The sequence below is a fragment of the Ranitomeya imitator genome, chromosome 3 (genome assembly GCF_032444005.1).
Source record: "Ranitomeya imitator isolate aRanImi1 chromosome 3, aRanImi1.pri, whole genome shotgun sequence".
Lineage (NCBI taxonomy): Eukaryota > Metazoa > Chordata > Amphibia > Anura > Dendrobatidae > Ranitomeya > Ranitomeya imitator.
The window spans coordinates 756760472-756776351 of record NC_091284.1 but is presented as its reverse complement, the minus strand read 5'-3'; the positions used below and the strand labels follow the sequence as shown (position 1 = coordinate 756776351).

The 15880-nt window shown below is 41.0% G+C and overlaps 1 protein-coding gene across 1 annotated transcript in view; it reads left to right on the top strand.

The window, feature by feature from the left end:
• The window catches only part of KL (klotho), a 61582-nt gene extending 46160 nt beyond the window's left edge, over nucleotides 1–15422 (top strand). Inside the window, exons 2-5 of the mRNA XM_069758990.1 lie at nucleotides 5677–6187; nucleotides 11337–11605; nucleotides 12904–14014; nucleotides 14710–15422. Of these exons, the coding sequence (XP_069615091.1) occupies nucleotides 5677–6187; nucleotides 11337–11605; nucleotides 12904–14014; nucleotides 14710–15047 (2229 nt within the window). The 3' untranslated portion in view covers nucleotides 15048–15422. The remainder of the gene's footprint in view (nucleotides 1–5676; nucleotides 6188–11336; nucleotides 11606–12903; nucleotides 14015–14709) is intronic.
• Nucleotides 15423–15880: the final 458 nt, after the last annotated feature.

The window sequence follows — 15880 nt, the reverse complement described above, 5'->3', positions numbered from 1 at the left end:
CTTGGAGAAGAAAACGATCCAGATCCACGGAACTTCACAAACCTTGATCTTTATTAGGTGTGGCAGAAGCACAAATCCACTGCAGATAGATTAAAATATCATGATACCGTAATAGAATAAAATAAACGCGCGTCGGGTAGTTGATCCCTTTTTCATGAAGGTGCCAAGGTTTATACATGTTAAGAGTATCCGGTCTGCCCACATGTTGCTTCATTAATGGACATTGCCTGCTTGTGTTTCTGAGAAGATTGTCAGTAGAAATCTAATCATTGTGTTTGATTGTCCTAATAATGGTCATAGGCACCTCACAGGCCGTAACTTTCACTTTGTCTAGACGAAAGGTTAAAGTCATAATATGGATTGACTTGTTTGTAACACATAAAATATCTAGAATAATGGCATTTTACCAGACAAGGATGCCCTTTGAACATTATCTTTGTGGAAGACTGAATCTGACCATGAACTGAACTCTCTTTAATTCAAAGTTAATTTTATACTTTGCTTTCATGAAATGTCTTAGAGTAAAGTACATAAAATGCAATTTGTCAGCATGAAGTCATGCAAATGGTTTTTTTTCACCGATCCATACTTTACATTGCAGCTCTTTTTGTTCACAATGACTACTGTATATACTGTAAGCACAAGTCCACCATTAGCTGAACTGGAACCCAGCGTTACATTACGGGCAGCAGTAGGGGTCACATTTTACATTGACCCGTAATACAGTTCTGGCCTCAGTGGCTTCTCAAAAGACAAGCACATTTTGTTGGGTGCAGTTCATTAAACAGCAAGTCTGTTCTCCATTACCTGCACATATAGTCTACGCACCCCAGAGAAAATGTCAGGTTTTATTAAAAAAAAATCATACCAAGAAGAAAAATATTTAGAATTGAGAGTCCTCGGGGTTAATACCTTTTAATGGCTAACTGAAAAAATGGTAACAAATTGCAAGCTTTCCAGACCACTCAGGCCTCTTCAAGAGACCTGAGTAATCCCCAAAGCTTTTGCAATTTGTTACCATCTTTTCAGTTAGCCATTAAAAGGTATTAACCCCGAGGACTCTCAATTCTAAATATTTTCCTATCTACTGGCTAACACGGTACCAAGAAATACTGTATATCTTTCCTGTATTATATCAAGAAGAGTTATTTCAAGCTTTTTATGCATTTAATGTCCCCTGTATTCTGTATAATTCAGTTTACAAATAAACTGAAATATTTTTCAGTAGAAAAAAACCCCCTACAATTATGTAATTGCATGAATATGCACCCCCTTAAACTAATAGTGAAGTACCCTTTGAATTTATGACAGCTTTCAGTCTTTTTGAGTAGGAGTCTATCAGCATTGCAAAACTAGAACTGGCAATCTTTTCCCACTCTTCCTTGCAGCAATGCTCCAAATCTGTCAGATTGCAAGAGTGTCTCCGACTCGCCTTAATACAGCCCTCTTCAGGTCACCTACCGATTTTAAACTGGATTCAGGTCTGAGGTCTGGGCTCTGGCTGGGCCAGTCCAAAACTTTTTGTCACAGGGATACCGCAACAGAGAGTGGTCTCCGCCATTTCAGGCATTGGTGGACATACGGCATGGGCAGCCGGTGTGGTTGCATCGGGGCTAGGAGGTGGAGGTGGGCTCCTGCAGGGCGGCTAACACTGAGGGCAATCTGGCCTGTTTATCTGGCCCTGAGGCTCCGGGGGCCCACGGAAAAAAGCCCCCATCCTGATATAATGTCCCCATTATGGTATAATGTCCCCCATCCTGGTGTAATGCCCCCCATTCTGGTATGATGCCCCTTTCTGGTGTAATGCCTCCATCCTGGTGTCATGCCACCATCCTGGTATAATGTCCCCATTCTGGTATAATATCTCCATCCTGGTATAATATCCTCCTTCCTTGTATAATGTCCACATCCTGGTATAATGTTCTCATCTTGATATAATGCCCCCATTGTGGAATAATGCCCTCATCCTGGTATAATGTCCCCATTATGGTATAATGCCCCCATCCTGGTGTAATGTCTCCATACTGTTGTAATGTCCCCATCCTGTTATAATGTCCCCATTCTGTGATAATGCCTCATTATGGAAAAATGCCCCCATCCTGATATAATGTCCCTATTTTGGTATAATGTCCCCCATCCTGGTGTAATGCCCCCATTCTGGTGTAATGCCCCCATCCTGTTGTTATGCCACCATCCTGGTATAATGTCCTCCATCTTGGAATAATATCCATATCCTGGTATAATGTTGTCATCTTGATATAATGCCCCCATTCTAAAATAGTGCCCCATCCTGGGATAATGCTCCATCTTGGTATAATGTCCCCATTCTGGTATAATGCCCCCATCCTGTTGTAATGTCCCCATTCTGGTAGAAAACATCCCCATCCTGGTATAATGTCCCCATTCTGTGATAATGCCCCATTATGGAAAAAAGACCCCATCCCGATATAATGTCCCCATCTTGGTATAATGTCCCCCATCCTGGTGTAATTCCCCATCCTGTTGTAATGCTACCATCCTGTTATAATGTCCTCCATCCTGGTATAATGTCCACATCCTGGTATAATGTTCTCATTTTGATATAATGCCCCCATTCTGGTATAATGCCCCCATCCTGGTATAATGTCCACAATGCAGGTCCCCTTCCTATTTTTCTCCAGCATATTTTAAAAAGAAACAAATGGTTATTCTTCTCACCTTCCTCCACTCCCATGCCATGTGACATCCTCTTCTGTAGCCGGCGCAGGAGCTGGCAGATGACTTCGGCGTGCCGGCATGGGCAGTTCACTGGCAGGCCAATGTAAGCTGCTTCTGATTGGCTAGTGGCGTGTACTGCAGCTCAGGCACCCGGTGGATCTCTGCACAGCAATACATTTTCTAGGGCGCACATTCAGGTGAAGTTGGCATCACCGGCCCCGGTCACGGTCATTCCCTTTGCGACTGTCATCGTTAAGCCTCCGCTCGGGAGCGAAGAAGTGCTATTTGACTTTTGACTAGTTTGCAGACTCTATCTGCAGAGCCTCCAAGTGCCAAAACAGCAGAAACTCCCATCAAATGACTCCATATTGGAATTTACACCCACCTGGAATTCATTTATGGGTGTAATCATGATTTTCACTCCTAGATTGTTTTCCAGAAACAATCATGCAGTGGATGCAGGGTGAAAATGGAAATATGCCATTGTGGTACCCACCATATTGTAGTGCCCCATACATAATGCCCAGCTTTTGGAGACATGCGTAAATTAATTGGGCTCTTCTGTCTTCAGTAATGCCAAACATGTGGGCGCTCATATGCAGTTTAGGCACGCTGTAGGGCTCAGAAGAGAGGGGGGGCATTTGGAGGGAGGGAGGCACTACAAAATTCTTTTTTGCAAAAAAATTAAAGTTTTTGCATCCCCATACTTTGAGAGGTATAATTTTTCTGCCGAAAGAGTAATGTGAGGGCTTCTTTTTTGCAGAATGGGTTGAAGTACTTATTGGTACCATTTTGGGGCACATAACCCTATTTGATCACTATTCCAATTTTGGGGAGACATTAGCAAATAAACAGCAATTTCGGAATTGTTTTTATATGCTGGTAAAAGTACAGCTTTAGTATTCGAGTATTCGAGTCAGTACGATTGCAGCGATACCACATTTATATTGTTTTTAATGTTTTTCTGTTTTTACACAATAAAAGTAATAGAAAAAAACATTGTTTTTCTATGGCCTTATTATAACAGCTATAGCTTTTTTTTATTTTTCAGTTTATGGAGCTGAATGGGGGCTTGTTTTTTGTGGAACATGATGACATTTTCAGGAATACAGTTTTTATTTCCAAATAACTTTTCGATCACGTTTTATTCTTCATTTTGGTTGGCTCTTCCATTTGACTGTTTTTTTTTAATTTTTTTATGGTGTTCACTGAAGAGGTTAAATATTGTGATAGTTTTATTGATCAGGTTGTTCCGGACACAATGATACCATTATGTACTTTTTTGTTTAGTTTGTTTTTACATATCCATATTTGTTTATGTAATATTTTTGACTATTTTTTTTTTTGTTCTTAATTATGTAGATTTTTTTAATATTATTAGAAAAAAATATTTTTTTGTTTTACTTTGTCCCTCTGTGGGACTTTTACTTCTCTGATCACTGCTCTAAAGCAATGCAATACACATGTGTTTCTGTGCATTAAACCTGTCATGTCATACTAATAGAAAGCCTATTAGACCACACCTATTGCATGGTCTAAGGGTACCATCACATTAAGCGACGCTGCAGCGATATAGGCAACGATGCCGATCGCTGCAGCGTCGCTGTTTCGTCGTTGTGTGGTCGCTGGAGAGCTGTCACACAGACAGCTCTCCAGCGACCAACGATGCCGAAGTCCCCTGGTAACCAGGGTAAACAGCGGGTTAATAAGCGCAGGGCCGCGCTTAGTAACCCGATGTTTACCCTGGTTACCATTGTAAATGTAAAAAAAAACAAACACTACATACTTACATTCCGGTGTCTGTCGCGTCCCTCGCCATCACCTTCCCTGCACTGTGTAAGCGCCAGCCGTAAAGCAGAGCGGTGATGTCACCGCTGTAATCTGCTTTACGGCTGGCCGGCGCTGACAGTGCAGGGAAGCAGAACGCCGGGGGATGCGACAGACACCGGAATGTAAGTTTGTAGTGTTTTTTTTTTTTTTACATTTACACTGGTAACCAGGGTAAACATTGGGTTACTAAGCGCGGCCCTGCGCTTAGTAACCCAATGTTTACCCTGGTTACGAGTGAAGACATCGCTGAATCGGCGTCACACACGCCGATTCAGCGATGTCTGCGGGAGATCCAGCGACGAAATAAAGTTCTGGCGTTTCTGCTCCGACCAACGATGTCACAGCAGGATCCAGATCGCTGCTGCGTGTCAAACACAACGATATCGCTATCCAGGACACTGCAACGTCACGGATCGCTAGCGATATCGTTGTTAAGTTGTTCAGTGTGAAGGTACCTTAACAGGCCGCTGTAGCTGGCAGACCCAGAAGTCATTATTTGACTTTCAACTGCCATGACAACAATCGGCTATTTATAATTGTGTTGCAAGAGTACCCATTTGATGAGAAAGTGAGCCCCTGCCTCTCACAACCCTCTAAATAGCATGATCACTATTGATTGTGGCTTTTAGTGGGTTAAATAGTCAGGGACGGTGCAGGCACCGGCCCTGGCTGTTGCAGTAGAAGCCTGAATTCAGTGAAGATTGACTTTCCCATTACTGAGATAGAGGATAGCAGCTGGTGCTTTTAAAAATCACTAAAGGAGGAAGGAACTAGAGGCCGACAGAGATATTCTGCTGAAGATTCCCCTGAAACGTCCGTTACAGTTCTCCATAGAACTTTATGAGAACCAACTGTCTTCTTCTATCTAAGTAATGGGAAAATCTGCATTTGCTGAAAACACATTTTACCTGTGAATTAAGGGTTTAGAGAATGAATGATCAGTCCAAAGCAGATTTCTCTAATAAGATATATAACCAAGTTTCTTTTTTTTCACTTATACTATTGATTTATGAAAAAAAAAAATAAATAAATGACTGTTATTCTTTAACTTCTACTGTACTGCCCTATAACATGTTTTCTGCATATAGATTACAATGATTGTGGGGTATGTTGCAAATACTAATTATATATCTGTTTTTCCTTTGGTAGGCTCACGCCCGCGTTTGGCATCTTTATGACACTGAATTCCGTCCCATGCAGAAAGGTCAAGTGTCTATTGCGCTGGCTTCTCATTGGATCGACCCAATCAATATGACGCAACACTGCATCCAAGAATCCAGCAAATCTCTTGATTTTGTCTTGGGATGGTTTGCCAGGCCAATATTTCTAGATGGGGACTATCCCGAGTCCATGAAGCACAATCTATCTTCTCTGCTGCCTGAGTTTACCGATGAGGAGAAGAGGCTCAATAAAGGAACAGCCGACTTTTTTGCTCTTTCCTTTGGGCCCATTCTGAGTTTTCAAATGCTGGACCCACATATGAAGTTCCAACAAATGGAATCATTATCTCTGAGGATGCTCCTGTACTGGATAAGCACGGAGTACAACCAGCCACCCATATTTATTGTAGAGAACAGCTGGCTCATCGCCGCCTTTACAAAGCGTGAAGATGCTAAGTATATGTATTATCTCAAGACATTTGTCATGGAGACTTTAAAAGGTATGTGAAATGTTGACCTAGAAAGATAAATGTATGCAAAGTAGACATGTTTGGAAGTAAAATAGTAAAATATCCCATGAGTTGGCTGTTTTAGGCCCTTTATTTATTCTGGTTTTGGCTTTAATACCTATTTTTTATCAAATCCTAATGAGTCCCGTTGGACATAATTGACATACAGTGGTTCAATGATTTCCATTGTGGTTAGTTTGACGATAATAGTGTAGTGGGACCTATGATGGTATTGTCTAGTTTAGAAAACCCTTTTCTTTTTTACTATGGAAAACCAAGTTAATGAGAGAGTTGCCTATTGGGATCCTCATTCCTTAGCCAGATTGGAGAACTATTACAAAGAGCACCTTCTGGGGGACCTGTTTTGTTTTGCATTACACAGATGTCCTATTGACTTTAATGGGCACTGTAAAATGCTGTATTTTCCTTGTTGTAGTACTTCAGGAAAATGAACCCGTTTAGGTCCCCATACATATCAGAGTATGTCATAGTAACATAGTTATTAAGGTTGAAGGAAGACTTTAAGTCCATCTAGTTCAACCCATAGCCTAACCTAACATGCCCTAACATGTTAATCCAGAGGAAGGCAAAAAAAAACCCATGTGGCAAATAGTAAGCTCCACTTTGGGGAAAAAAATTCCTTCCCGACTCCACATACGGCAATCAGACTAGTTCCCTGGATCAACGCCCTATCAAGGAATCTAGTGTATATATCCTGTAACATTATACCTTTCAAGAAAGGTATCCAGTGCCCTCTTAAATTTAAGTAATGAATCACTCATTACAAGATCATATGGCAGAGAGTTCCATAGTCTCACTGCTCTTACAGTAAAGAATCCGCGTCTGTTATTATGCCTAAACCTTCTTTCCTCCAGACGTAGAGGATGCCCCCTTGTCCCTGTCTTAGGTCTATGATTAAAAAGATCATCAGAAAGGTCTTTGTACTGTCCCCTCATATATTTATACATTAAAATAAGATCACCCCTTAGTCTTCGTTTTTCCAAACTAAATAGCCCCAAGTGTAATAACCTATCTTGGTATTGCAGACCCCCCAGTCCTCTAATAACCTTGGTCGCTCTTCTCTGCACCCGCTCCAGTTCAGCTATGTCTTTCTTATACACCGGAGACCAGAACTGTGCACAGTATTCTAAGTGTGGTCGAGCTAGTGGCTTGTATAGAGGTAAAATGATGTTCTCCTCATGAGCATCTATGCCTCTTTTAATGCATCCCATTATTTTATGTCAGCCCACCCTGCTGATTTCAACAGGACTGTCCTACAATCTAACGTGTATGGGGCATCCAGACAGAGGCTGCCAGGTAAAGGAAGGATCAGGCATGGTAAAATACAACACCCGATCCTTTGGCTTCCACTGGAGATATGCCACAACCAAAGTTGTCTGGAGGTGGCTCACTCATCTCTCCCTATTGGAAACAAATACACGCTCAGTTTGGCCATTGATGGGCTTGGGGTTGGTTTTCCCATATTTTTATTACTGATTATTAGAGGTCAGCCTTTGGAATTAGTTAATGGTCAAGAGATCCTTCTAAAAAGTAGGGAGTATCCAATGTGCACATATACAGAGCTAGAAAGGGAAACTAAACCTTTGTTCAAGTAAAAAAAAAGCCTAGTTATAGCTCTTGGCAAGACAATCCCTCATGATCAGTTTTATTTTTGAGGTAAACCTGCATCTTGCAATTAATTCATTACATGTGACATCACATGGCTCATAGAGTGGGCTCCAAGCCTGCTATACCCATTATAATGTCCATAGGCTATAAAGGTGATTATGGTAAGTGGTTATCCTTATGAGATCACTTTTTTAAATTCAGTAAATATAAGTAAAGGGGAAGTACAGCGCCTTGCGAAAGTATTCGGCTCCCTGGAACTTTTCACCCTTTTCCCACTTATGATGCTTCAAACATAAATATACCAAATGTAAATTTTTGGTGAAGACTCAACAACAAGTTGAACACAATTGTGAAGTTGAACTAAATGTATTGGTTATTTTACATTTTTGTGGAAATTCAAAAACTGAAAAGTGGGGCGTGCAATATTATTCAGCCCCTTTACTTTCAGTGCAGCAAACTCACTCCAGAAGTTCATTGTGGATCTCTGAATGATCCAATGTTGTCCTAAATGCCTAGTGATAACAAATATAATCCACCTATGTGTAATCAAGTCTCCGTATAAATGCACCTGCTCTGTGATAGTCTCAGGGTTCTGTTTGAAGCACAGAGAGCATCATGAAGACCAAGGAACACAACAGGCAGGTCCGTGATACTGTTGTGGAGTAGTTTAAAGCCAGATTTGGATACAAAATGATTTCCAAAACTTTAAACATCCCAAGGAGCACTGTGCAAGCGATCATATTGAAATGGAAGGAGTATCATACCACTGCAAATCTACCAAGACCCGGGCATCCCTCTAAACTTTCATCTCAAACAAGGAGAAGACTGATCAGAGATGCAGCCAAGAGGCCCATGATCATTCTGGATGAACTGCAGAGATCTACAGCTGAGGTGGGACAGTCTGTCCATAGGACAACAATCAGTTGTACACTGCACAAATCTGGCCTTTATGGAAGAGTGACAAGAAGAAAGCCATTTCTCAAAGATGTCCATAAAAAGTGTTGGTTAAAGCTTACAACAAGCCACCTGGGAGACACACCAAATATGTGGAAGAAGGTGCTCTGGTCAGATGAAACCAAACTCGAACTTTTTGGCAACAATTGCAAACGATATGTTTGGCATAAAGGCAACACAGCTCATCACCCTTAACACACCATCCCCACTGTCAAACATGGTGGTGGCAGCGTCATGGTTTGGGCCTGCTTTTCTTCAGCAGGGACATTGAAGATGGTTAAAATTGATGGGAAGATGGATGGAGCCAAATGCAGGACCATTGTTGAAGAAAACCTGTTGGAATCTGCAAAAAAACAGAGACTGGGACGGAGATTTGTCTTCCAACAAGACAATGACCCCAAACATAAAGCAAAATCTACAATGGAATGGTTCACAAATAAACGTATCCAGGTGTTAGAATGGCCAAGTCAGAGTCCAGACCTCAATCTAATCGAGAATCTGTGGAAAGAGCAGAAAACTGCTGTTCACAAACGATCTCCATCAATCCTCACTGAGCTCGAGCTGTTTGCTAAGGAAGAACGGGCAAGAATTTCAGTCTCTCGATGTACAAAACTGATAGATACCCCAAGCGACTTGCAGCTGTAATCGCAGCAAAAGGTGGCGCAACAAAGTTTTAAGTTAAAGGGGCCGAATAATATTGCACGCCAAATTTTCAGTTTTTGAATTTCCACAAAAATTTAAAATAACCAATAAATTTTGTTCAACTTCACAATTGTGTTCCACTTGTTGTTGATTCTTCACCAAAAATTTACATTTGGTATATTTATGTTTGTAGCATGATATGTGGGAAAAGGTTAAAAAGTTCCAGGGGGCCGAATACGTTTGCAAGGCACTGTATATGATCAATCTTCTTTTCAAAATAAGCTGTCACGTGTTTGTGACAAATAACACTATCTCTGGCCATTATTTGATTGTATCCTACTTTACCACCAGTTTTCTGTAGGCTCTATCTCTTAATTTACAATTGACTCTGAGCTGGGAGGAAACCATCAGCTATGATCGCTCCCATACACAGCATAGTACACAGAGAGTTATTCCTTCTCTATTTTCGTCTGGTAGCACATAGATAGAAGTATCAGCAACATGAAAAAAATTATGCAGCAATACTGAGCAGTGTAGCTATGAATGCAGCTCTGGGGTGGGGTAAAATACTTGTGAGAAAGCTCAGAACAATCTTTATGTTTCTCCCTTTGTCTGTTTTCTCACCCTGCTCTTCCCCCTCCCCTCTCCATTGAGTATAATAGAAAGTGTAAACTGATACCTCACTGTGCTGCCAGTCTGTCAGACAAGATGAAGTTGAGCTATTTTTCAGAGTTAAAGGGGTTGTCCACTACTTGGAAACCCTTACCCATTCCTCATGTTTGGACACGTTTAAATACAAACACTTATACTCTCCTTTGGTATCGGCACTTGTATTCCCGGGGCTCACGTGAGGTTTTCATGTCTGGTGAGCCCTCCACCCAATCAGCGCCGGTGTCACTGTCCATATCTTCAGACATATTGAACATCAACTGGAAGTCAGGGCTGCAGCTCCTCTCTGACTTCCTCTGGTGGTGAGTTCAGGGGAGAGGGTAAGAAATGGCTCATCAAGTGGAGAAAGTAGATTTCTCTGATAAGATATAATACAAAGTTTCTTACATTCTTTAGTACTATTTATTTATGCAAAATTTGTTAAACGGACAGGTCAAATTCAAAGAGGTTGTCTCATTTTCAATATTCAGGTGTGCACTGCACCCCAGCCTTCCGTCCTGCTTGATTGACAGTTTGAACCATTGGCATCGTTGCACCGCTGGCCTGAACTGTGTAAATCCTATGCTACAAGCATGAGAGGAGCACAATGGCACTGAAGCTGGCCTGGATCAGCGCACTCCAGTGAACCGGCTTCAGAGCAGCGCTCACAATATGTACTGGGAGAAGCTTGTAAGCAAAGTGCATGTTCAGCCATCCCCGATAGACTGCAGCAGTGACTGTTAACCTAGACATTGAGTAATAAATAATAAAAGAAAAATTCTCTCCCTTCTTGGAATGGAGAGGATTTATATTAACAAGTAAATTGCAACGTTGCTTGGTTTTGCAATTTCACCCATTTTAGATGATGAGAATAACCCTTCTAAACAAATACACAGTATACTATGATAACTTTGTAAGTGCTAGCCTCTATCAAACATATCACTTCACAGAAGCGTGAAAATTAGCACTTAGATTATTGCAGAAATGGGACTCCACTGATACAGATTAGATATTAGAAAAAAAAAATGACAGTGAGGCTAATCAATGAGTTCTCCTTCAATGGAAGTCTTCAAACAGAGGCTGGACAGACATCTGTCTGAGATGGTTTAGTGAATCCTCCATTGAGCAGGGGGTTGGACACGATGACCCTGGAGGTCCCTTCCAACTATAACATTCTATGATTATACGATTCTAAGATATGATATTGTTTTTGCAGAAAAAAAGAAAATGAATATTGTGTGACATTTCCTTTCTGCATCACTTTCAGCAATTAGTATCGATGGAGTGAACGTCATCGGATATACGGCTTGGTCTCTTATGGATGGCTTCGAATGGCACAGAGAGTACAAAATTAGACGAGGATTGTTTTACGTTGATTTTGCAAGTCAAAACAAAAAGCTAATGCCCAAATCATCAGCGTTATTTTATCAGCAACTTATCAAAAAGAACGGATTTCCACCACTACAGGAGAATCGACCTGTCCAAGGAACATTTCCATGCGATTTTGCTTGGGGAGTTACGGCATCCACAATACAGGTAATAGAAGTTAACTTTTTGTTAGTAGCTTTTAGTGATTATTACAGGAATTTTTGTTAGTAAATATTTTAGTATGTTGGTAGTATTGAGGTAATAGTTTTATTTATTTAAAGTTGTAACGATGCAATTGAGCCACCCACCAAAAAATAATAGAATACCAATTTATGTGATATTTTTTTGAAATGTTCACAGACAAATGCAAAATGGTCAGAATTTACTTTTTAAAGTATGTTAGCATTTCATAATCCCTGGTATTTTCAGCAACTTGATCAAGAGTTCTATCCCCCGTCGTTTAAAAAAATTGCTTTATCGTCACCTGTACCAAAATTAAGTGACACCATGTTCGGCATCTACTGGTAGCTAATTTAAAGGAGTATTCTCAAGCTTGAACGTTATCCCATATCCAGTGGATAGGGATGTTTTCCACTTGCTAGGGGTCTGACTTCTGAAGGCCCCCAACAATCCCAAGAACTATTGCTCTGAAGAGCTCCTGTAAATGGAGCAGAGGTCTATCATGCTGATCCATCCATTCTTATGGAAGTGCCGAAGACCAGCAGAGCGCTATTTCTGACAATCCCACTAAGAATGAATGCAGTGGGCCAGATCGACCACCATTCCATTCACACAGGGCCTAGTGCTGCCAGTTGAATGCTCGCCTGGGTAATAAAGGGGATAAAATTGCTACCATGTTCCCCTATTAACGATTTATCACCCTTGAAAACAAAATAATTGGGAGTTGAGATTTCAGCTGCCCGATTCTTGTCCCCTACAACATTTTCTAACAAGGGAGTGTCAGGAAAACCTCATGCACATCAGACAGTCGGCCACCAAAATCAGCAGATTCAGACTTTAGACTTTATGCACTCAGCCAGTTGCACAGAGCCATAATTGGTCACCCCTAGACTTTGATGGGCCTCTACTATACTTCTGTATGCCTCCTATTTCACATGACACAAACTTGTGACATGTTGTATAACATTCACTTTTATGTATGAGTTCTCTTATAGGAATATTGCGAATAGTTGTGACATTTGCCAACAAACCATACTAGGAAACCCCAAGGGAGCTCGGATATATTTTTACTTTAAGGAATAGGGGTAAATACACCGTTGACTATTTTTTTCTTTAATGAATAGAGGTAAATACACCTTTGACCAATATTGGATGATGGATGCAAACCATGACAACCACATGTGAAAAAACTATATTTAGTGCTCAAAGAAGCAGTTCCAGGTACATTTCCTGGGAATACGTTACAGTTTATGACATCTTCTGTTTTATGTTTTTTTGTGTGGCAGATTGACACAATGCCGACGCAGTTCAATGACCCTAGCGTATATGTATGGGACATGAATAAGACTAAGGGACTTACAAAGGTGGATGGTCTGAAAATGCCAAAAAGAAAAACACACTGTGCTGACTATGCCTCCATAAGACTTCAAATATCTATGCTACACTCGACATACATCAACCATTTTTACTTTGCACTGAAGTGGAATTCTATCGTTCCTCATGGGAACATTTCTCAGATCAATCACAGCATTTTACACTATTATCAGTGTTTTGTAAGTGAACTTGTTCAAGCTAACATTACTCCGGTAGTTGCTTTGTGGCAGCCGATGGCCGAGCACCAAGGAATGCCTTCAAAGCTTTATAAAATGGGAGGATGGGACTACATACACACCGTTGACGCATTTGTTGAATATGCCCGGTTGTGCTTCAAGGAACTTGGAAAATTTGTGGCCATCTGGATAACCATGCATGAGCCACCAGTGAGAAATCTAACCTCAACATCAGGGCACAACCTTCTTAAGGCCCATGCGTTAGCTTGGCATCTGTATGACAAGGAATTTCGAAAGTCACAAAATGGAAAGATCTCTTTGGCTCTTCATGCTGATTGGGTGGAACCTGCTTCTCCTTTTTCTCGAAATGACAACAACACAAGTGAGAGAGTGTTAGAATTTGAGGTTGGCAGATTAGCAGATCCAATTTTTCTCAGTGGAGATTATCCTAAAGTGATGCGTGAATGGTTAAGTCAGAGGAACAGTCATGGAGTTTTTGACTTTCATTTACCGCATTTCACAGAAAATGAAAAGCATTTGATCAAAGGGACCTTTGATTTTTTTGCCTTAACCCATTATACTACAGAACTTGTACATTGGGAGATGGAAGATACTGTACGATACGATTATGGACTTGAAGTTCAATTTATCACAGATAGCACATTCCTACATTCCCCACACAAGTATGCAGTGGTTCCCTGGGGTCTGCGAAAAATATTAAACTGGATAAAAACCAAGTATGGAGATATCCCAGTTTATGTGCTTGGAAACGGGATTGATGATGGTAAACTGGATGACAAGCTGAGGATCTATTACATTCAGCATTACATCAATGAAGCTTTAAAAGGTATATTTTTATTGCATTCCTTTCCATTACAGTTCTTGCTGCCTCCGAGGGTCTTATATTGGGGGTCTTGCTGCCTCCTTTGGCTCCATGGGCCAGTAGAGGGCAGGAGACATTTTTGTAGGTAGTGTTGCTTAAAATGAGTGAGAAAGTGGAAATAAGAAAAGTGCATGCAAAAAAAGGGATGGGGAGGGAACGGGAAGGGAGGAAGTTTCATGCTTCTGGGGCTTCAACAGTTGTGGCAGTCCAGACCTGTCAGATGAGTAAAGAAAGGTGAAAAAGAAGGGGAAGGTTTAAGCGAAAAAATAGGGAGGTGAAAAAAGAAGGGAAGGAAGGGGAAGAAAAAAGAAAGTACTGCTAGAAGTGGGGGTTGGGTTAGAGATAACAGAGGAAAAAGGATTTTTAGAGTTGGTGCGGGACTATTCGCACGTCCCATTCCATCTGCCATGACAGTAGTTTGTGGTTGCTGCATGGGAGCGGGAGTAGCATATCTGACCTGCCGCCATCAGCGCCTCTACTCTTGATTAGCCGGTTTGTCGCTGGTAACTGTACTCCCGCTCTTGTGGAGACGCCACAGGCTACTGTCATGGATGATGAAGTGGGACATGCGAATCCATTCCCACCATTATTATTTACAACCTCTTAATACACAGAGCACTGACCTTTATTAATTGAATTATTTTATCTATCTCTTTCAGCCACACTGATAGATGGAGTTGACCTTCGTGGATATTTTGTTTATTCCTTCACTGATAAGATGGATCCCCAATTTGGCTTGTTCAAATATGTCGCCAATAAATACGAGGCTAAAAATTCAAAGAATATATACAAACGAATCATAGCTAATAATGGATTTCCAAACCTGGACACTACTCCAGCCCCGTGCCCAGAAGTGATTTTTGAGTGCACAGACTGTCATATGTTTCAGACTAGAAAATATTTGTTTGCTTTTGTGGCTTTTATGTGTTTGGTATTCATTGTTTCTGTCTTTATGATCACATATTACGCAAAAAAAGGCAAAAGGAGATATAATTAGGAAAACACTTCACATTTGGTAGAAATAGGTTAGATGAAGGCAGGCCCTGACCATGGGCTAGTGGAAAGCTTCTGTCTCTCTTACCATACCACCACCACTGCTCTCATGTCTCCTTTATCATTAGTAGGAAACCTTGCTGACGGTGCGCCTAACAGTTTCCAAAATGGCTTTGTGGGTCCTAAATATTTTGCACAGTCGTCGAAGAGGGTGTTAAACACATCACTAATTGCAGAGCTGACTCCTAAAACTGTGAATTTATAGAGTAATGTAAAATAATAATATAAACTCGGCTTTGTAGAGCTCTATTTTTGAAAACACTATACTAGATATGTTCTGTAAGTCTAAATTAAATTATTTTATATTATTAGCTCCGGTATCAGGATTTTTAGGCAATGAATTGACCGATTATATTTATTACCCTATAATTTTATTACCTTCTATGTTTCTGTGAAGCTCATACTAACCCACAGCTGTAGTGAATCATGTCATCTCAGATCACGGCATCTTCGTAGGCCGGTCACCAGTGTTGGCAGATTTGTTGGTCCTTGACGCCTTTTGTTTGTGCAACAAGAAGATGCGTCTTTGAAGTTTTTGCTGTGGGATGCAGAGTCACTTATATAGGTCTGGCCAGAGTTAATTTTTCACAGCAGATCAAATTGGTATCAAAGAGATTTTCCACTTTCAGCAGAGAAGACCCCAAACACTGTAAAATACCTAAAATATTAAACAGAGCAGGAACACACCTTCCCTCGGCTCCTCAGGGGTGGACATATCACTGGTGCAGAATTTTTGACCACACAGGGGCCCAAGAGGTAAGGAGGCCCACTTTTACC